The sequence below is a fragment of the Pseudopodoces humilis genome, chromosome 12 (genome assembly GCF_049639895.1).
Source record: "Pseudopodoces humilis isolate 2021_Gansu_Grassland_sample_001 chromosome 12, ASM4963989v1, whole genome shotgun sequence".
Classification (NCBI taxonomy): Eukaryota; Metazoa; Chordata; class Aves; order Passeriformes; family Paridae; genus Pseudopodoces; species Pseudopodoces humilis.
Genome location: NC_142211.1, coordinates 16,961,852 through 16,985,125, shown reverse-complemented (window position 1 = coordinate 16,985,125; position 23,274 = coordinate 16,961,852). Strand labels below are relative to the sequence as shown.

Sequence of the window (23,274 nt, the reverse complement as noted above, 5' to 3'; positions counted from 1 at the left end):
TCAGTGTTTACGGTGCTAAGGCAGTTAAAAGCAGAAAGGACAGCTGCGGTAAGAGCAGCAGCTGCTTTAGAGCTAGATGACCCTGTGGTTGCATTTCCGACATTTGCACAAGAATTCTTTGGGGGGGGAGAAACCTATTATACCGTCCCTACATTCTGCACCCCTGAAGCCAGAGTTACAGGCTCAACAGGCGGTTTCAGACAGCAACAATGTGGACCAAAAGCCTGCACTGGCTCTGCAGCCTGTACCAGAACCAGAGAAAATGAAAGTAGATGTGCATTTACTCCTCTGGCACTGGGATTACCTACGGGATGCCCAGTGGTATCCCCTAATGAGTTAACAATAGCAGCAGGGGGGTGAGTCCCCCCCCCCCCCCCTTCCCCCTTCCCTGCCTGATTCACTTCTGCCTGATTGTGGCAGGCATACAAATGCAGAGCGTGGCTATTCAAATGCACAAAGTTCATGCTGTTTTGAGGAAGAGGAATGCAGGCAGCAGAAGATACACTTAGTTGAACTCAGAACTTTGATAGATTGACAAATAAGGGAAAGAGGAAAAGCCAAATTGTTGATGGAGGAAGCAAGAAGGAGAGATGTGTTAGAACAAAGGGATGTTTTCACTAAATTAAAGACTCTGATAAGATTAAATTCCCAATTCGAAGATTAACTACTCTGGGTGACTGAGAACTTCTCTGAACTTTGGGGCTCTGTTGGTGTTTGCCTTTTTGATCTTGCTACTGAGAAAGATGGGGTTGCAGCTGCTTTCCTTTGAACGTGCCATGTAATTAATGAGATCTTGTCAAACTGCATAGCTAGCAATTTTATCTCTGGAATTTCTCCTGCGCAACAGCAGGTGCTATCTTTGACCCCCACTGCCAAGCTCACGCCACCTTCGGCCGCTTGTAATGTTACACCGGAGGAGGGGGGGAAAGGCTACCTCCAATTGTACTCATAGCCAGGGATATGGAGCCCATGAGTGATTCCCTCAACCCCGTGTGCGAACTTAACAGTGTCGGGAATAACAGTCCTTAAAAAAGCAGCAGTCCCTCTGACCTTTTAACTGAAAATCCAAACAAAAACCCGAGTGTCCCGGCTTCAAGCCATGGTGGCTCTGCCAAGATCTCTTACATCATTACTGAGCATACTCCCTTGGAACAAAATGGCGGCGCCCTATAGGAAGTTGCCGTACAACAAGATGGCAGCCCCCAATGCCAAGCATGCGCACTGCTGAAGATGCCATTTTGTAACCATTGAGACTGCCGACCTCCCACTGCAGCGCCACCTTTGGCCACTTCTATTATTGCAAGGAAAAAGGAAGATAAAAAGTTCTATACAGAAACACAGGCAGAAGAAACAAATCTATAGAATGCAGCTCAACCATATCCAAAGAAAAAAAAACAAATTTATTTCCTCCAGATACCAGAGACTTTTTGAATTTTAAATCAAGTGCTCATTCAGAAAAAAACAATCCTGAAAGCCCAACCAGCAAGAAGCCCAGAGGGCACATATACAGAAATAAGACAAGGGATATTTGAGCCATTCATTTTATTCATAAATCACCTCACACATGCCATTGCTGCATTGCGAACAGAAGCCATCAAAACATGCTTCAAATGTGGGAAGCCTGGACATATAAGCAAATATTGCTCAGAGCCCATAAAAAATATAAAACAACCTAATGGTTGTCTTAGATGAAAAAAAAGGGAAGACACCATGTAAATCAGTTCAAATTTAAATATGACATAGATGGAAATCTTTTATCAGGAAAAGTGTTTCCCACCAAGTAAAATCACCATGTGAAGATACAACTAATAGCAGTGGCAACCATCCAAAATTTCTCCAAAGACAGAACACTTGGGGAACTTTGATCAGATCCTAGTCGTAAAATCATCAGCTGTTTCCCTTTTCCCTAATGATTCAAAGTTTTAGAGGTTACTAATAGTGAGCTTATAACCTCTGTTATTTTTGTTATCTATAGGTAACACCGATAAATAGTGACTGTTATTAATATTACATGAATGTTTAAAAAATGTTTTTTTAACTTCCTCAAACACTTGCTGCTGATATATTAATTGTTTAATGTAAATTCACTGATTTTTGTGATAAGAATTATTTATAAGATATTGTTATAGTATTTACAGCTGGCTTTTATATGCTTTACCATTTCTTTGTGTGATCACCTACAAGACACGTCTCTTCAGGATCCTTTCCTTTCTGTTCTATAGTTGCATACATGTTCTTTTTTATCCAGACTACTTCTCTAGCCTATTGTTTCAATGGAGTTCCCAGAAAAGATATTTGAGCTTCATCAAAAGCCTCTTCCAGACTGCTAATTCTGTGGCTTCCTTCAGTTATTCTTATAGAAGCACTCCAGCAGAGAGTCCAGCTGCAATATTAACTTCTTTTCCTGGGTTTTGTGATAGGTACGTAGTCTCTCAACTTACTGTACTTCCTCCACTTTCACACTTTCAGTGTCCAGATACAGACTCGCAGTCCTGTCTGACCATTTTCAGATTTTTGAAGAAGAGGTTTGTTGTGTTTGAAGCACCTCTATCCTGAAGGAAACTTCAGAGGGATGCAATTACTAGACAGTTTGATTAGTCTTTAACCCTAAGGTTTAACTCATAATTGCTATTTTTAAGAGCTTTGTTTTAAAATGTGTTAAGTGACATCCACCAATTAGAGTTTGGCCTGTGGCCAGGCCCAAGCTCTACCTGGAGGTAAAAATTACCAACAAACCCAGATGTTTTCTGCATCAAAACTACATTCAAGTAGTTTTGGCTTGGCAATTTGACCTTATTAATATGACAGCGTGTCATGGGGTGACTTTGTGATGCTTGTATCCCCAATCGCCTTGTTTATGTTACATATTAAGTTCTACACCTTTAAGACTGGCTCTGAGAGTGAAGGGAGAAAGAAGTGTGCAGTTTGTGTTCAGAAAGAGCACTCACTCCCCCGCATCCTGTTCCTGGACTGTGTTGTCTGCGGCATGGACAGACAGCCGGACAGAGCTCTCCTTTGCTGTTCGGTTTTTAGCTAGCTGAGGCAAGGAAGTTTCCTGGACTGTTTTTTTCCTTTTTCCTTGGATCTGTTCAAACCTGCTCTAGACTGAAAACCCAGAAAAACACCAGGAGCTCATGCCTGTGGTCCATCAAGGCCTGGACCTCAGCACTTTCCAGTGCCAGAGGGACTGATAAGAACCTGAGCAAACCGAGCTACACCCCACAACAACGACTTTTCTGGATGTGCCATCTCTTTGAACAGCAAGAAGTTTCATTGTTTAACATTATTCAATTTCTGTTAAATAAACAGGTTTTTTCCACTTTTCTCTAAGGAAATCTTTTCCTGAACCAGTTGAGGGAGGGGCCACTTGAATTTGCTTTCTAGAGGGACTCCGTTCTGAAGTTTTCTCCCAAATTCACCCTAAACCATGACACAGCGGAACCTACTTCTAAACTGAGCTTGGAGAATCATTATTCGGACATGATTTTCCAGTTGTCTACTGATCTGAAGTTTATCAGCTGTTGCAGACTCTGGGATGATAGTTTAGTGCTATAGTGCTTAGTAATTATATAATTTCACATGTGTTATTGATTGTGTGTATTATCTGATTAATTCTTAATTGCTGTCAATTTCTTTTTCATTACCTGTACTGTTTTGCTCTGATGTTTCCTCATAACCAAAGAATGTTAGTAATGACAACTTATGTGGTTATTTTACATATCTCAATACAATTTTACAAAACAAAACTAATCAATATTTTGTTTTTCATATCAGGGCATATTCTTCACTTCCAGGTCTCATTAGAACTAATTTTCCTCCTCATAAGCTTTTTTCTCTGCATCAACAGGTGGAAGAACTACCTTGGCTATTAAGGCAACCTGTAGAAGGCTTCACAGTTTTTACTGATGCCAGTCGAAAAACTTCTAAAGCAGGCCTTATTTGGCAGGACAAAGGCAAATGGCTCAGTGAAATCCTTGAGGAGCCATGAGATTCTTTATCACTGAATGAAAGCGGATTAGAGCCTCAAGAACTAGACCTGTTAGGATCAGTGCCTGGAAATTACTGCTTGTTCTTTAACTATCTTCAAAATCCAAACTCAACTGATATGAGCAATGTTTTAGTCCCACGTCCCAAAAATAATAGTGTCATTCTTAAACCAAATTCTCCATGGTATAAGAACATGACTAAATATTGCCATAAATGGACTTACCCTGGGAGTGCTGGTGCAAATGCAACTGTAAGAAAGCTTCCACCAGGTATTTTTTTAATCTGTGGGGATAGGGCAAGGCCCTCAATTCCAAGTAATTCATTTGGTGGACCTTGTTATTTAGGAAAATAAACCATGTTTTCCCTTAGCATGCGTGAGATGCTGAATCAGACTCTTTGGAGAGCAGGACATAGCAAGAGGGCTAAGAAAGCAATCATAGGCTTGGGACCTGACTGTAACAATAATGTATAGTTTTGGGGTGCTCCAGCATGAATAATAGCATCATTCCTTACTCCAGGTGTTGCTGCTGCTCAAGCTTTGGCCACGCTTAATAAGTTGGGATGCTGGACAGTCAAGCAATTAAACATAACTTCAGCTGTTTTAAATCAAATGTTCACTGATATAGACAGTATTAGACACCACACACTGTAAAATAGAGCTGCTATAGATTTTTTGCTGTTAGCACATGAGCACAGGTGTGAAGATTTTAAAGGAATGTATTGTATAAACCTCTCTGACCATTCTGCATCCATTCACAGGAAACTCAAACTACAAGATAACAGGAAGAAATTGACTGTGAATGACAGGTTTAGATGAATGGTTTAAAGGATGGGGAATAACTGGATGGATGAAAGATGTCGTAAAGGGAGCTTTGTTATTACTATTAGTCATTATTATATTGCTTTGTATTATTCCATGCATAATAAAACTGGTGATCCACTTAGTAGAAAATACAGTAAAGAGGGTTTGGCTGGTGCAAGAAGATGAAAGGGCATTTGTAGAAATGTATCTGAACAACTTAGGCCATAATGTGCTTCAGCCAAACCATCTGTAGAATTTCTTATCAGACCCTCTGGAATTTGGAAAGGTTGCTGAGACATAACTTGTTTTAAAATAAGAAAGAAGAGGTTGAGAAACAGAAAAACAAGACCACAAGAACCAGATAACAGAGAGCGGTCAGACACCTAGACCATAACCAATCATGTATCCTGAGAAGTGCGTGCTGAACATGCGGACAGTATAGAGGCATCAATCAAGTAACGCGTGATCATGTGCACAGTAGTTTTAGAATCTATAAATAAGTGTATAATGTAAACAATAATCTGCGTAGTCATATTGGTTCGTTGTTCAGAGGTCCTGAGCTCCCGCAGCCCGGGAAGATGGTGGAGTCACCATCCCTGGATGTGTTTAAAAAAAGATTGGATGTGGCACTCAGTGCCATGGTTTAGTTGAGGTATTAGGGCATGGGTTGGACTCGATGATCTTAAAGGTCTCTTCCAACCTAGTTATTCTGTGATTCTTGATCTGTTTATCCCCCAGCCTGGACTGATCCCAGGGATTGCCTGACCAAGGTGCAGCACCAGCACTTGGTCTTGTTAAACCTCATGAGATTCCAATGGGCCACTTCTTGAGCTTGTCCAGGTCCCTCTGGATGGCCCTGTCCTTCAGGTGTGTCACCTGCACTACTCAACTTCATGTCATCTGCAAACCTGCTGAGGGTGCCCTTGATCCCTTTGTGTCATTAATGAAGATATTAAATAGCACTGGTCCCAATACAGATCCCTGAGGGATACCATTGGTCACTGATTTCCACTGAGACTCGGAGCTGACTACAACCCTCTGGATGTGACCATCGAACCAATTCCTTCTCCCCTGAAGAGTCCACCCATCAAATCCATCTGTCTCCAATTTAGAGAAAAAGATGTTGCAGGACTCCGTATCAAAGGTTGTGAGGTGCCCCCGCCCAGGGAGGCAAAGATTTAGTTTCAGATAAGCATTGCTAAAGCCTGGCAAGAGGAAATTCCATCCTCTGCCTCAGGGGATGTGCCCTGTGAGCTCAGGAAGAAACTCCACCCCAGACCCCTCGTGGGGTGTCGGCCCAGGGAGTTCTGATTTGGTTTGAGCCCCTGGGGCTGGTTTCTCCATTGCTGTGTTCCTAGTGGCCCCTGACCTTGAACTCCACCCTGGTTCTGTCCCACAAAACCCATCACCCCGACTCTGTTTGGGGCTCTCTGTCTCTGTATCTAAGCCGAGTTTGTTCCTGTGCTGAATAATTGGTTTCCTGAGCAGAAGCCCATCTTGTTGGAGTCCCATGTCGGTCACTTGTAACTGTAGCTTCCCTGGACATGATCCTGCTGCCCCAGAACGCAACAAAAAGCTTTAAAGAAGTCCACAGAAAGGACATCTGTAGCCCTTCCCTTGTCCACTGATAAAGTCACTCCATCAGAGGAGGCCACTGTGTTGGTCAGGCAGGACTTGCCCTTGGTGAAGCTGTGCTGGCTGTCCCAAATCACCTCCCTGTCCTCCATGTGCCTTAGCAGAGCTTCCCAGAAGATTTGTTTTATTATCTTCCCAGGCACAGGGGTGAGGCTGACAGGGCGGTGGTTCCCAGGGTCCTCCTTTCTACCCTTTTTAAAGATGGGGACAATATTTCTCTTTTTCCAGTCACCTGGGACTTCACCTGAGTGCCATACCTTTTCAAATATCATGGAGAGTGGCTTGGCAACTACATCAGCCAAATCCCTCAGGACTCTGGGATGCATCTCATCAGGTCCCATGGACTTCTGTACATTCAGGTTTCTCAGGTGGTCAGGAGCCTGATCTTAGAGTGGGAGGGACTTTGCTCCCCCAGTCCCTGTCCTTCTGTCCATCCATTTGACAGATGTGGGAAGAGAGGTTGGCATTGAAGACTGAGGCAAAAAATTGTACAGTACCTCAGCCTTCTCCTTGTCCATTCTTAACAGTTTTCCAGCACTGTTTATCAGGGGGGTAACACCTTCTTTGACGGCTGACAGACCAGTAAAAGTCCTTCCTGTTATTCTTTGCATCCCTTGACAGGTTCAGTTCCAGCTTTCCCTTGGCCTTCCTGACCCCATCCCTACCCAACTGGACTTCATCCCTATATTCTTCCCAGGATACCTATCCTTGTTTCTATTGCCTGTGCATTTCCTTCTTACCCCTTAGTTTGACTAGCAGGTCCCTACTCAGACATGCCTGTCTCTTGCCTTCCTTGCCCAGTTTCTTGCTCCTAGGGATCACTGGCTCTTGTGCTCTATGGAAGGCTTCCTTAAACCTCTGACGGCTCTATTCTGCTTCCTTGTCCCTGAGGGCAGTTTCCCAGGAATTCCTACTGACTGACTCCTAAAAGAGCTGGAAGTTTGCTTTCCTAAAGTTCATTGTCTCAACTTTACTCTTCCTCTCCATAATTCTACCAGGCACTCAAGTGAGCCTGACAGGCCTGTAGTTTCCAGGATCATCCTTCTAGCCCTTCTTTAAAATTGTGACATTTGCCAGCTTCCAGTCAGCTAAGGCCTCTCCAGATTCCCAAGACCATTCAAAAATCATAGAGAGGCCTTGTGGTGACATCAGCAGCTCTTTGAGGAGCCAAAGATGAAGGCAAAGAATTCATTAAACATCTCTGTCTCATCCATGTCCCTGTATGTGAGGTGACCATCCTCATCCTGTAATGGGCCAATGTTATTTCTTCACTGCCTTTTTCTATTAACGTATTTTAAAAACTCTTTTTATTGTCCCCCACAGTTTTGGTGGCTCCAACTCCAGTTGAGCTTTGGCCACACAAATTTTCTCTCTCCAGTGGCGAGCAGCATCTCTGTATTCTTCCCATAATACCTGACCTTGCTTCCACTGGGCACACACCTTCCTTTTTAGCCTTATTTCAAAGAGGAGATCACTGTTCAGCCACACTCGGCCTTCTGCCTCACCTGCTTGACTTCCAACATTAGGCAATTTCCTGCTCCTGTGCCCTTAGGATGTGATGTTTAAAAAGTGACCAGCACTGATGGATCCAGCACCTTCAGAAGTTTTTTCCCAGGGGACCTTACTCACTAGTTTCCTGAGCAGCCTGAAGTCTGCTCTCCTCACGTCCAGAGTTGAGGTTTTGCTGGCACTTTTCCTCCTGTCAACAGATTTTAAACTCAATCTCTTCATGGTCACTGTGGCCAAGATGGCTGCCAATCACCACTTTGCTCATGAGATCCTGTGCTGACCAGCAGCAAATCAAGGAGGGCATCTTTTCAAGTCGGCTCCCTTAGGACCTGTTCCATGAAGTTGTCATCCAGGTGTTTTAGCAATCTTCTGGATCTGTTTGTACCAGCTGTGTGATATTCCCAGTTAACAACTGGCAAGTTCAAGTCCCCCATAAAGACAAGGGTGGTTGATTTAGAGGTGTTCCTCAAGGAATAATTAATTGGTGTCATGGCCCTGGCTAGAAGGTCTATAGAAGATTTTCACAATGACATCCTTATTATTTGTTTGCCCTTTGATTCTTACCCAGAGGATCTCAACCATGCCATGGTCAACTGTAAGCTCCACACATTCCAGTCCCTCCATTACATACAGTGCCACCCCCTACTGAAATGAGAAACATATATGGTTTTGAAAATTAAGAATTTTAGAAGCCTATAATATGTTTAAGCAGGTAGAGGAGAAATAGAACACATAGCAGAAACAGTTTGTAACAAGCCACACAGGAAATTAGCTGCTAGGAAAAACAATTAAGATAAGATATATTATGAAAACTTAGTAAAGCAAGACCTAGGTATTGTGAAAACCCAACAAAGCATGAACCTGTAGCTCCAGAAACCAGCCAGGACCAGCCAGGTGGTGTTGAGTGAGACAAGCTGATCTGAAGGAAAGCCAAACCTCCACTGTGCTTGCCCAGAAGCAGAGGAAGAGATACGGCCTTCATCCCAGAGACCCTAGCCCACGACCACCAGGAGGCATGGCAGCTAATTATAATAAGTGAGAGAAGGCAGAGAATAGGCAAGCAGGGAGGTGTGGGCTTGTGGGATCAATGTGTATTTATACCTAGAACCTGTCTTGACCAGGTATGCATGGTTTGGAGGAGATATCCCCCTATGTGTCCCAGCTGGCAATAAAACATATCTCTGCAATTTTGATTGTCAAGTCCTGATTTCCAAAATCACTACCCACCTTACCTGCCCTTCCTATCCTTCCTAAAGAGACGGTAATCATCCATCATGACACACCAGTCTTGAAGTAATTCAGAGCTATACAATCACAGTCTCCAAGTCTCCAGAAATCCTTGCTACTTCCATCTCAGAAGTACAGAAATGCAGTCTGTACACATACTTTCAGTAATTGTCTCACATTTCTAGGCTATACAAGAAAGATTAGATATAACATCCTTCCTGTATTTTTTTTTCTCTGGACTGGTGTCTAGTGCCATTCTTTTTTTCCTCCCAAGCAAAACAATTAATTATTTTGCTAACTTTCTTTATCAAAGTTTGCAATTTTTTAACCAAACTTTCAAGGACAAATGATAGTAGCAACAAAAAGCTCAGTGTAGGTAATTGCTGCTTGTCACTGGAAAATTTATCATCATAACCAATCGCTTTCACTCCAAATTATAGGCCAAAACCTCACTGTCAGGGATCACATATTCTAACTAGCACTAATTATCCACATCTCTTAAATACATTTCTAAAATGCAAGATCAGAGTAAGTAAACATCTGGCAAGATTCTTGCAGCGTCAAGAACTGGTCCTCTCAATCAGGGTTTATTAATTTATTTAGAAGTCAAAATGGTAGCATCATTAGTAACAGTATTTCAGTTGTGTGCTTTATCAATGAGAAAAGTAAAGCTAACATACAGATAAATAAAAAAGCTCTTCTTCCACTTTTTCAGCCTCTCGAATGCTGAAATGTTACAATCTGAATTGCACAGTTGTTTTCAGCAATATTCATGAAAGGTATACCTTCAAAACGAGTTCCAAGACAACCAATTGAAACAGCAGCAACTTCAACCAGAAAAATAATTCAAATATTCTCCTGGCTGAGTGGTTACCGAACAAGTTATATTTCTTTAAGAAGATGTCTATGCAGCAGTGGGGTAAGATGTCGGAAAATTCTTTTAAATTTCGCACAATAGTATATGATCCCTATATTAATGGTTAATGCTTAGTGTTGTACGATACAGTGCTTAGTACAAACGCCAGAGATTACTGTGGCCTTGTGTTAACTCCCTACATCTGTGACTAATAAATCTTATGCCAACTAATGCTTCCTTGTTTACTTATAGCAGTGATTAATATGTACTAGCAGATGTCTTAGTTTTGAGAACAGAGAGTGCTGGAGTAAAGAATGCTAAGGGAAGTGCATTGTGACCTGGCCACATATTTGAGATACTCTCAAGGAGGAAAGATTCATCAGATGATCTGGGAACATAAAAGGGAATTTTGAGGAATGCGATGCTCCCAAACGACCAAAGACCCTCAAAAGACCCCTACTCATATACAAATATATTCATGGAAATAACAAGCATATATGTGTGGACCTGATTTCTCTGAGCCTGAGAGAATTACAGCCTGTCAGTAGCTGATCTGTTCCCAAGGGAAAGTCTCTTGAGAACTCTCTTGCTCAAGGTCTATCTCTGTAAACAATTTCACTTTCTCAAAACAGTTCTGTACAACTGTAGATAGTGTGTTTTTCTCTTGTCCCACCAATGGGACAAGAGGTGGTGTTCCCTTTACCAATCATGTTAAACCTGTAGCGTAAGACCCTATAAAAGCTGAAAAGTTCAGGGAATAAAGGCCCTTCCTAGCAACTCGTTCTGGTGTGTGCTGTGAATGAATCCACGCTTCTACATCATGTCCAACAGCGACATATGCATGCATTAGGGAAATGTGATGAAAATTAGTTTCAGGAATATAACCTGGTCTGTTAGGTTACTGACAGGCATGCTTTGAGGAGAATTCCCCATGCATCCAGTGCTGCTAATAAAGCAATGTTTGCTTCCTAACCTAAAACTGTTTGGAGCGTTTATTTCCCAGTTTTAGGTAACAATGGTAATCATATATTTGAGTGGAAGTAGCTTAGATTCACAATGTTGTCAAACTGATAAGCTCAAACATCAATTTTGTGTACAGAGTTAAAGAAAAACAAACACATTTAGTCTCTGCCATTTACACAAGTCTCACAAGTCCTTTAGCACAAAACCTCCTAAAATACTGATGATGCTGGCATGCTATACAATTACTTCTCACTTGCATTTGAGCCACACTTCTATCACTGTTTACCACAGTATATGCCTGCAGAAGACGAACCACAGTGATCATTTAGCAGTCACAGGATCATAGGATAATTCAGTTAAGAAGGAACCTCAGGAGGCCTTTAGTTGATCCTTATGCTCAAAGCAGGGTGAGCAAGACAATATGTCCCGGTTTTGACCAGGACAGGGTTAATTTTTGCAACAGCTGTGAGGGGGCATAGCCAGGACCCAGAGGTTATTCTATACTACCTCACATCATTGCTGGGGGCAAGGGGAAAGGGAGTGTCTTCTGGGAAGAAGGGGCTTCTTCCAGTGGAGTAGGAAGGGGCAAAGGAAGCCATCCAATATTGTAGGGGGGTTTCCATGCAAATCATTTCCTTTCTTGTAGCCTTTGTCATTAGTATTGTTGCTGACACTGTTCCTTTTCCTATCTCATTGCTGTTTCCAGTAAATTGTTCTTATCTCAACCTATGATCTTGGCCTTTTGTGTCTCCAATTCTCCTCTCCAACCCACCACAGCAGGAGGTAGAGGGGAAAATGGGAGAGTGAGAGAGTGGTACATAGTTTGGGAGAGTCTTGGTGGGGGCACTGAATTGGGAAGTATCACTCCTAAACCATGACATCATGTTATGCAGGGCTTATCCAGACAGGTCTTGAAAACATCCAAGAATGGAAAATGTACAGATTCTCTGGACTTTTCCAATGCTCAACTGTCCTGGTAGTGAAAAAGGTTTTCCTTGTATCTAGTCAGAACCTCCCATTTCAATCTATGTCCATTGTCTCTCATCCTTGTTCCACAAGACAGTGGAAAGCCTGACTCAAGTCTTCCTGATAATCTCATAGGTATGAGGAAACTGCTCTAAGGTCTGTCTGTCCATTGTGTGCCATCCCATCTGTGTGTCCCTGTCATCATCATCATCATCCACATCCCCCCTCAAAGACTTGTTTTATCCAGGCTGCACAACCCCAATACCCTCACCTTCACTGGAATCTCCCCCATCTCCTCCCTCTCCACCTAATCTGACCACCCATAAAGATTTAATTTTGTTTCAGGATTAAAGAGAAGAAAACACTATTGCATCTTTTTACTAATACCATGTAAATACATAAGCACTGAAAACTTAAATTAACAAGAATATGCCCAAACCCCTACCTTACTAAATCTCATCTATCTCAGTCATTCCTTCTTAGGGAGAATATTAAAAACAGCAGTATGCATTACATATTTTATCATAAAGAATTATTTTATCCGCTGACTGACAGATTACCCTACTCCTTCTCCACAGCTAAGGTTTTCAGGCTTCATTTATGCTATATTTATTGTGTCCATTGAACTACTTTTAATTTCATGTTTATAAAATTTGATGATTGCAATCAAGACAAGCATTGCATGTTAAAACACTTTTGAGCTGGTTAAGAATTCAATACTTGTAAATGCTGCCTTTAAGTAATTTCTTATGTAGAGCAATTGAAACCATTCCTTTAAAGAATTTAATCCTCATATTGGAAAGGATTTAAAATTATTGTCCTTCATGAGTTTGATCTTTGTTTTGAAGTAGGATTAGTCAATTTTTGAACCTTCAGAAATTTCTTCTGAATCAGGGCTCAAAATAATTTTGTATCTAAAACTTAATGACATACTCTTTAGTACTATTGGAATACAGAAGTTGGGAGAACTAACTAAATACCTCTTTAAACTCTGTGTTTTAAAACTGGGAAAAAAATTACATTGATATATATGACTGCTAGATTACCTTTAAGGGTTCCATCACTTCCAGATGGAGAGCAGACTGACTGTGGTGACCTCAAGGAAAAAGATGCAGCATTCCTTACTGAAGGATCGCCATCCTAAAATGACCACGATAAAAAAAAGAAAAATCATGAACACTTGATAAAGACTGAAATTAGTACATATACTGATAAAATGGACTGAATGAAAAATATTAGAAAAATATTTATTTAAATAAAAAACTTTGTAATTTGGACTGCTATTAGACTACTGTATAGGCAAAATTCAAATAAACAATCAGCTGTAACAATTTAGAACCAGAACATGCACACAAAAAAAAAAAAAAAAATCCACGTATGTCTTCCAGCTAAATAAGCACTTTGGGTTGACATTAAGATTTAATTTAGAAGTTTTTTGTTACATATAGTAAAGAGCTGGAAAACAGAAAGATAAACTCTACAACACCAACTGAAAGAAACTGAGTATAATAAGCAGATTTTTCTCTTTTTTAAACAAATTCAGGATTTTTTAAATTAGCCTACCCTTAAAGTTTATTAGAATGCCATCTTACTTTTACAGTTAAGCAAACCAAAATTTGTATTCATACCATCCAACATAAACACATCAGGACTGAACAAAATCTGTAGCACACCCACTGTGGCAACTGAGATAGATAGATGGCAACTACACACTCCCTCTGACAATGGCCAAACAGCCAATTTCCACATGCATAACAGTAGATCAGCCACTGCATGTTATGCCTTGTGAAGGCATAGTTCACACTGCTTAAGGATAAAGAAAATAGTTTGATATTTATGGACTGAAAGTGCTTACAAGGCAAAGAATATACATTTATAAGAAACCAGATTTTGTAAATTTCATCATACATAGGCATTCACAAAACAATTCAATTACATTTTTTCCACTCCCACAGCAAAATTAATCTAAAACTCATGATGTGCTATTAATTACACTTATTTTTCTAACTGCTTGCAAAATGACTTGTTGCCTGGTGAGAAAGCCTCATGTGCAAAGAAATCTAATATTCTGATTCAATGCAATAAAAAGAATTATAATGTAAACTTACATGTTTTTTATTGCAAGTCAAAATGACTTAATTTGCTGATGTAACAGTTACTTGTTTATTTAATACACTGAAAGTAAGGAGTTGATTTTTTCAAACATGAATTCTCTTTGAATTATAATTAATCTCAAACCCACCAAAATACTGGGGGGAACAAAAGCTCAGTACCTTTTATAACTATATTTTTTATTAGAACAGGAAAGGTCCTCTACCCACAGACTGCCAAGGACAAAGGCAAAGACATCTTTTATTAAATTAACTAAACTAACTAACTAAATAGTTGACTTTTCAGGTACACACATGCCATTCCTGAAAATTTGCCAGCTACTGTAGAAGTCCTCATTTACTGTTTCCTAGATCAGAACTTTATCAAAAGTTGAAATGTAAATACAAACTTCTATTCAGAGCATGTTAGAAAGCCAACCCTGTCCCGGGCTGCACCAAAAACAATGTAACCCAGCAGGTCAAGGGAGACAACTCTGTCCCTCTGCTCTCATGAGACCCCACCTGTAGTGCTGCCTCCAGCTCTGGAGTCCCCAGCACAAGAAGGACATGGACCTGCTGAAGCAAGTCCAGAAGAGGCCACCAAGATGATTAGAGAAATGAAGCACCATTGCTATGAAGAAAGGCTGAGAATTAGGACTCTTCAGCCTGGAGAAGAGAAAGCTCCAGGGAGACCTTAGAGCAGCCTTCCAATATCTGAAGGGAGCCTGCAACAAAGCCAGAGGGACTCCTTATCAGGGAGTATAGCAATAGGACAAGGAATAAGGGCTTAAAGCTGAGAGGGTAGATCTAGATTAGATGTTAGGATAGAAGTCTCCCCTGTGAGTGTAGTGAGGCCCTGGGACAAGTTGCCCACAGAAGCTGTGACTGCCCCATCCCCAGAAGTGTTCAAGGCCAGGTTGGATGGGGCTTAGAGCAACCTGGCCTAGTGGAAGGTGTCCCAGTCCCCAGTAGGGGGTTGGAACGGGATAGTCTTTAAGGTCCCTTTCAACCCAAGCCATTCTGTAATTCTCAGGTTTCTCAAAAAATGGTCCTTTACTTGAGTATATGTACAGTGAGCCTTCCAAGTATATACTTGCTGATTTATTAGAATCAAATATTGCAAATACACAATATCCTGCAGACATGCATAACTTTTAAAGAACAAAACCCTTAAGGTAAGAAAAAAAGATAAACAAAGTTATAGATTTTATGATTTAATAATCCTTGTTCATAACTATCTCTGCCAATGGTTACACTGCTTTTAAAAAAGGTGCAACATGATGATTAACTTGATTGTTCATATATAAATGTAAAACTTGAATTACTTCAGCTTGTTCAAACTGTTTTCTGCAGGATGGCTACTGAAATCAGTTTTTAAAGGCATACTTACTTTTTACCCTTGGTCTTTTTCCCATTAAACTGAACAATGATAGTATGCTTTATGCTTCCATAGTCGGTCAGTTTTGAATGAGTTTCATAGAATTGTTAAAGTTGGAAAATATCTTTAAGATCATCAAATCCAACCAATAATGCAGCACCACCATTATGTTGACCATTAAACCATGTCCCCAAGTGCCACATCCACACATTTTTTGAATACTTCCAAGGATGATGACTCTACCACTGCCCTAAGCAGCCTGTTCCAATGCTTGACAACCATTTACATGAAGAAATTTTCCCTAATATCCAATCTAAACCTCCCCTGGCACAACTTGAGACCATTTCCTCTTGTCCTGTCTCTTATTCCCTAGAAGAACCCAACTCCGAACTGCCTCCACCCTCCTTTCAGGGAGTTCTACAGAGTGAGAAGGTCCCCCCTGAGCCTCCTGTTCTCCAAGCCGAGCCCCCTCAGCCACTCCTGGTGCTCCAGACCCCTCCCCAGCTCCATTGCCCTTCTCTGGACTCGCTCCAGCACCTCAATGTCTTCCTTGCAGTGAGGGGCCCAGAACTGGACACAGCACTCGAGGTCTGGCCTCGCCAGTGCAAAGTACAGAGATACAATCACTTCCCTGGTCCTGCTGGTCACACCATTTCTGATCCAAGCCAGGATGTCATTGGCCTTCTTGCCTGCCTGAGCCCACACTGGCTCATGTTGAGCTGCTGTTGTTCAGCACCTCCAGGTTCTTTTCCTTGTGGACAGTTTTCCAGCCACTCTGCCCCAGCCTGGAGCTGCGTGTTGTGACCCAAGGGCAGGACCTGGCACTTGGCCTTGTTGAACCTCATACAATTGGCCTTGTCCCATGGTTCCATCCTGTCCTGATCCCTCTGAAGAGCCTTCCTGCCCTCCAGCAGATCAAGACTCCACCCACCTTGGTGCCCTCTGTAAACTTACTGAGGGTGCACTTGATCCCCTTGTCCAGGTCATCAATGAAAATGTTAAACAGGACTTGGCCCAATACTGAGCTTTGGGGAACCCCATTAGTGACTGGCTGCCAACTGGATATGACTCCATTCCTGACTACTCTCTGGGCCTGGCCATCCAGACAGTTTTTTACCCATTGAATAGAGCACCTGTCCAACCCAGGGGCTGCCAGCTTTTCCAGAAGAATGTTGTGGGAAAGTGTCAAAAAGGCTTTATTGAAGTGCAGCTAGACACATCCACAGCCTTTCCCTCATCCACTAAGTGGACCACCTTGTAGAAGATCAGATTGGTCAATCAGGACCTGTCTTTCCTAAACCCCTGCTGGCTGGGCCTGATGCCCTGATTGTCTTGCATGTGTTGCATGATTGCATTCAAGATGATCTGTTCCATGACCTTCCCTGGCACCATGGTCAAACTGACAGGTCTGTAGTTCCCTGAATCCTCTTTCCAACCATTCTTATAGGTGGGTGTCACATTTGCAAACTTCCAGTCCCCTGGGACCTCCCCAGTTGACCTGGACTGCTGGTAAATTATTGGAAGTGTCTTGGTGAGACCCTCCACCAGCTCCCTCAGTACCCTTGGCTGGAACCCATCCAACCCCATAGATGTGAGGGGGTCTAAGTAGCATACCAAGCCTTTTCCTCATCCTTTGTCACTGTTTACCTCCACATCAAGTACAGGATGGAGATTGTCCTTGACCCTCTTTTTGTTGCTGATGTATTTGTAGAACCACTTTTTGTTGTCTTTTACAGCAGTAGCCAGATGAAGTTCTAGCTGCGCTTTGGCCCTTCGAATTTTCACCCTGCATGACCACACAACATCTTTGTAGTCCTCCTGAGCTGCCTGCCTCGTTTTCCAGAGGTGATGCACTCTCTTGTTCTCCCTGAGTTCCATTCAAAGCTCTCTGTTTGGCCAGGCCAGTCTTACCTGCTGGCTTGTCTTTCAGTACATGGGGACAGCCTGCTCCTGCTCCTTTCAGATTTCTTTTTTAAAGCACATCCAGCTTTCCTGGAGCCCTTTGCCCTTCAGGACTGCCTCCCAAGTGACTGTCTCAACCAGGCTTCCAAACAGGCCAGTCTGCCCTCTGGAAGTCCAAGGTGGCAGTTCTGCTGACCCCCTTGCTTACTTCTCTGAGAACAGAAAACTATCATTTCATGATTACTGTGCCAAAGATGGCCTCCAACTATCACATCCCACACCAGCCCTTCTCTGTTCACAAACAGCAGGTCCAGTGGGGCCCCTTCCCTGGTTGGCTCACTCACCAGCTGTGTCACTTCTTTCCACACACTCCAGGTACCTCCTGGACTGTTTCCTCTGCTGTGCTGTATTTCCAGCAGAGATCTGGTAAGTTGAAGTCCCCCATGAGAACAAGGGCCAGCAATTGCGAGACTTCTCCCAGCTACTCATAGAACATTTTATCTTCTTCATCCTAGCTGGGTGGTCTATAAGAGACTCCCATCAGGAGATCTGCCCTGTTGGTCTTCCCCTTGATTCTTACCCATAAACACTCAACCCTATTGGTACTATCATCAAACAGTCAAAACACTCCCTAATATACAAGAGGTATCTAAAGCCTCTCCCTCCTTGCTAATCCCTTATAAAGAGTTTATAGCCATCCATTGCAGCATTTCAGTCATGCAAGTCATCCCACCATGTCTCTGTGATTGCAACTGTCATAGTTTCCCTGCTGCACCATGGCTTCCAGTTCCTCCTGTTTGTTGCCCATGCTGTGTGCATTGGTGTAGATGTGCTTTAGTTGCATTTGATGATGATACAAACCAGGGGGGAGTGGCTGATACACCTGAAGGCCGTGCTGCCATTCAGGGGGACCTTGATAGGCTGGAAAATTGGGTGGAGAGAAGCCTAATGAGGTTCAGTAAGGGCAAGTGTAGGGTCCTGCACCTGGGGAAGAATAACCCCAAATACCAGCACAGGTTGGGGGTGACCTACTAGAGAGGTAGTAGTTGGGGGATATATGTTCATTTAGTGCCAAGAACAGATTCTTATTTTGAAGAATTTGCATTGCTGAAGCAGAGAGTGAGAAAAATACCTGATGAGATTGTGTATTATGATGAAATCCTTCATTACCTCTCTTAAGATATTACTTCTTAGCTAATATTTTTCATCAGCATAATTATTTGATTTAAAAAGAGAAGACTAATAAAACTAATAACTCTCTTGGAGTTCCAGTGTACTAATCCCTGTAAGGAATTTAGTTAGCCTGGTGTTATCAATACACTTGTTGAATGCAAAAGTTTTTTGCTTCCACAAGCTAATTTAAGAAGACAAGAGTTGCCCCTAGTTTTCATAAGGTAAATTAAATACATCTTAAAAAAAAAAGTCAAAAAAAGGCCTGCTTGTCACCAGGTTTTGACCAAATTTTGTAACTGTTCTAGGTATCACTAAGACCACACAGTTCAAAGAACTAAAATAAAAAAATAAAAATGAAACTTAAGTGCTGTCCCCTTAAGAGGTGTTAAGAGACTGTGTGCCAAACTTGTAGAGTCACAACATGCTTCATTCACAGGATGAGATGCTCATTAAGAAAGTGAAGAAGTTGAAAATACCATGGGAGAAAGTTGCTGATTTTTTTTCATTTCTATTCAATACTTTAACAAGAATTTCTCCCATGTTAACTAAAGTCACTGGGAAAACATATTATAAATAAACCAGGCCATAAAAGCACATAACAGATCTGTAAGAGAAAATGTTAAAAGTAATTTTTGCCTTTGACAACACTACTATATTACTGAATAGGTTATGCAATTGTCTCATCTAATTGACAATTAGGGGAATCTTCAGAAAGACACATTAACTATAAACCTATTTAAAATCCAGTATTGTTTACATCAATATATTGATACAATAATTGCAGAGAGACTCTACCATCTCTTTATAATAAACTCACATGAGTAAGATTTTTTACTTTTCATATTTTCATCAGAATCAATGTTACAAACTGTTCCAAAGGACAGAGATCTAGAAAAATCTTAAAACTTGCACATTAAAGTTGCACAGTTGAGTGCACACATCTGAAACTGAAATATATTTTCAGTGGTTTTATTCATCAACAGCATCCTCATAAAATATCTGACTTTTAAGGCAGCTAAACACATACTTGCGTTATCATAGTAAATATTTGTTTTATCATCATAAACTGATCTAGGTAACATACATCACTACTTATCCTGTGCACCATCTGTAGATAGTCTTCATTTGAGCCATGTCTAGAATTATCGGCATGATGATTGGCTGAATTTCCAGACAATTGACTTGAAACTTTATTTTCATGGAGATTCCTCATCCCAGCTGTGACAATGGGACTGGATACTGAAGCTGAAATACAGAAAAATAAAAATAACTATACCAATATATTCATATAATCATTAACTCTAAAAAAATCTCACAGTAAAGGCTATAATATTAATGAGTTGGATGCAAGAGGTCCAGGATTGGAACAAGAATCCCAACTTTCTTCACTGAATCCTTTATCCACAAATACCTCGAATAAAATTAGTATCTAAGTTTCGAATTTTCAAGAGACTCTTAAACCTAAATTCCATATACAGATTAGCCAAGCTTCACTCCACATCCATCCCAATTAGTCAGCATCATACTCATAGGTTATAGAAAACTATTTTCCTCTACCTAATATACATTCGCTACCTTTAGTAACTTCCAAGGTATTCATGAGACATATAACATTACATACAGAACAGCTATATAAATTCTAAGCACACTGCTAAACTTTAGGAACAGATGATTTAAAAGAATCTAACAGGAATTCTACTTCCAAGAAAGGATAATGCCTAGATACTTAACAGTGTTCATGTTGTTCAAGACTGTTTTTAGAAAAGGGAAGAAGAAATACATTCATTCTGAAGGTCATTGCCAGTTGCTGCATACCTTGAGTACACTGCAAAGGTTTGGTACACTTAAATAAGCTAGCAGCAAAACTTAGATTACACTGGCAAAAATAATGTTTTCACCAATACAAATAAACAATTGCCATAGCTAACAAAAAAAAAAGTTTTATTTTTTTTTTTTTATTTTTCTATTGTCATGTATATGTGACAACTATGCAAAATCAGTGTACATAGAGGAGAAGCATTAATGCCAAGGTCACTGGTTCAATACCTATATGGGCCATTCACTTAAGAGTTGGACTTGATGATCCTTCTGGGATTTTTTGAAATAAAATAAATACTACCACTCTACAGTCAGGAAAGCAAAGCTTAAGCATACACAAAAAATTCCCTACCAACTCCAAGATTTACATTAAGCATGCGACTCCTTCAAAGAAATTAGAGAGCTGTGAAACACACACATGAAGGTAAAGCTGACATGAGATAGGAGAATAAAATAAATATCAAAGACTTACCTTGCTGCATCTGAGGATGTGGTGCATAACTTGGAGGATGTGAATATGGCATGTATCCTGCAGGACTTTGAGGAGCATATGGACTAGGCACTGGACTGTTCTGTTGTGCCAAAAATCTGTTACCAGAGCTTGTTTGTGGTGGCACAAACCGGCTAAAAAATAAAATGAAAAAGTTTGAAAAAGATGGAAAAGGAAATTTATACAAATTTTTTATTTCTTTTAGAAGACTGAGGGAGCTGGTGGTGTTTAGTCTGGAGAAAAGGAGACTCAGGGGACACTTTATTGTTGAAAGGAGGTAACAAACAACAGGACAAGAGGAAATGGCCTCAAGTTATTTCAGGGGAGGTTTAGATTATATGTCAGGAAAAATTTCTTTACCAAAAGGTTTGTCAAGCACTGGCACAGGCTGCCCAGGGAAGTGATTAAGTCACCAACCTGGAGGTATTTAAAATGTGTGTACATGTGTCCCTTAGGGACATGGTTTAGTAGTGGACCTGACAGTGTTAGGTTAACGGTTGGACTTGATGATCTTAGAGGTCTTTTCCAACCTAAATTATTCTATAGGTACATACTACTTGCTGACACTCAAAGTCTGAAAGAGAACCAGAAAGTTGATGAGAAAGCTGATGGAAAACTGGTCAAATTACTGGGCCTATCCTCCTCTGAGCAGCCTTTTGTATAACTGTTACAGCAGTATTCCATGTTTTTATAAGCCTTCTTTCCCACCCTTCTGTCACATTGGTAATGTTATACATGCTGGAACACAGCCTCTTCTCTCCTGTCCTCCTACCACAGGTAGAGAATAGCTGTAGGGGTGTCAGAAGGCAAGGGTATTATTTTAGCAGGAAAGAAAGTTTGCCAAAATTATGTGAGGGAGGGACAGCAGGGAATCTTGACTAATCAGAATACAAAGATTACTCACTAGCAAAAAGATGTTGCTTTGCCAGCTGAAGAAACTCACCCTGATGTCAGACAAATGCAAAATATATCCTGACACTGATCACCTTCCATTCACATACTTGCAACAAGAATTGACTGTCACTGTAGATAGAATTTGCAGTTTGCTGCCCATCCCACCCCATTTAAAAGAGAATGTTACCTGGAAGGGCTATGTGAGATAGTGGTTTGTTGATAATTAGAAGATGCAGGACTACCTCTCATGGAATTCTGAGAAATATTAAACTGCGACATCATCATCCCTATTAAGAAGATAGCAGCATTACTTTACATGCATTTCCTTTTAATCAATGAAGTCTCTCATTTCAAAAATTATTATATACAAAGAGATTATAAACTTTACAAACATTAATATCTTCTACCTACAATTGTTAGAAAACATTTTTAAAAGATTGATTTCATGTAAGATGTCAATTTTACACCATGACATAAAAAGAATGTTCCCTAAAGGAGTATTAATTCAACAATAAATATCAATGGCAGTTCCTCCTCTGTTCCTTAGCCAAAAACCCATTAGTAAATAGTAACATTTTATAACAGGCCATATATTCCACACCCCAGACTTGTGTGTGGAGTACTCAATGTGCCAATAAGATTTGGAAACTTCACAAGTCAGAAGAACATAGAAAACTTATCTCCCATTTTTAGATCAAGTACAACAATCATCTCAGGCTGAGTGGTGCAAGATATTCTCCCTGCTCCCCTAGTGGTTCCTTTCTACCCAGGGACAACAGCTTTCTATTCCACCTCCACCACACTTAAAAGCAATGTTATCAAATAAGGTGCTGAAATATTTTCAGTTGCAAAGAACCACCAATATCCCATCTGTAGTCTCCCAACAGTCTGTAGATTCCCACAGTCATGCTTTGAAAATTCAGGAGTTGTACTAGATAGCAATCCACAAGTACCAATGGGCCTGGAACTAACTTGGATCTTTATTAGAGAGAATTTAAATGAATATTTTTTGTTTTCTCTCTTCCATACAGATATAAAGAATTTCTAACCACCACATAACACTGGAAGTTGAAATGGTACAGGTACACAAGAACTTATATGATTTTTAACCAGGTGATTTTAATGATAGAATTTAATGTCTTGCAGCTAAAACAGCATCATAATTCACATACACACTGCAGCTTGGGAAGCCACAGCAAGTAATCCAAAGCCATGGGTAAAAGCACATCAGCAATGCAAATATTTAAACCTAAACTTAGATAGATGGCTGACTAATCCAGAGTGTTTGGGAGTCATCAATCTGCATTGCCATCACTGATTTCAATTACTGCAATATTCACACAAGCAAAACTAGTTTCAGAAATCCTCCCTGTCATCCTCTTTTCTCTTCCCCTCTCCCCAACAAAGAAGTGATGGAATAATCCCCCAGGAATTAAGCCATTACTACCTCCTGGTAGGTATGAAGTGCTGCATTCCAAGTATATTAGCCCAGACAAACTAGCCCAAAGCAGGAGTGAAATTCTCATACTGTGCTGGAAAATAAATAAATAAATAAATAAAATAAGAGACCTCCATACTTTAGTA

The 23,274-nt window shown here is 40.9% G+C and overlaps 1 protein-coding gene across 5 annotated transcripts in view; it reads right to left on the bottom strand.

Moving 5' to 3' along the window:
- Positions 1–23,274, bottom strand: part of LOC148183445 (nipped-B-like protein) — a 207,767-nt gene that overhangs the window by 134,732 nt on the left and 49,761 nt on the right. For all 5 annotated transcript variants that reach the window (XM_088061503.1, XM_088061504.1, XM_088061507.1 and 2 more), the window contains 4 exons: positions 21,878–21,977; positions 20,779–20,930; positions 19,573–19,733; positions 12,992–13,085 (listed from right to left, as the gene is read on the bottom strand). In XM_088061503.1, coding sequence (XP_087917629.1) covers positions 12,992–13,085; positions 19,573–19,733; positions 20,779–20,930; positions 21,878–21,977 — 507 coding nt within the window. The remainder of the gene's footprint in view (positions 1–12,991; positions 13,086–19,572; positions 19,734–20,778; positions 20,931–21,877; positions 21,978–23,274) is intronic.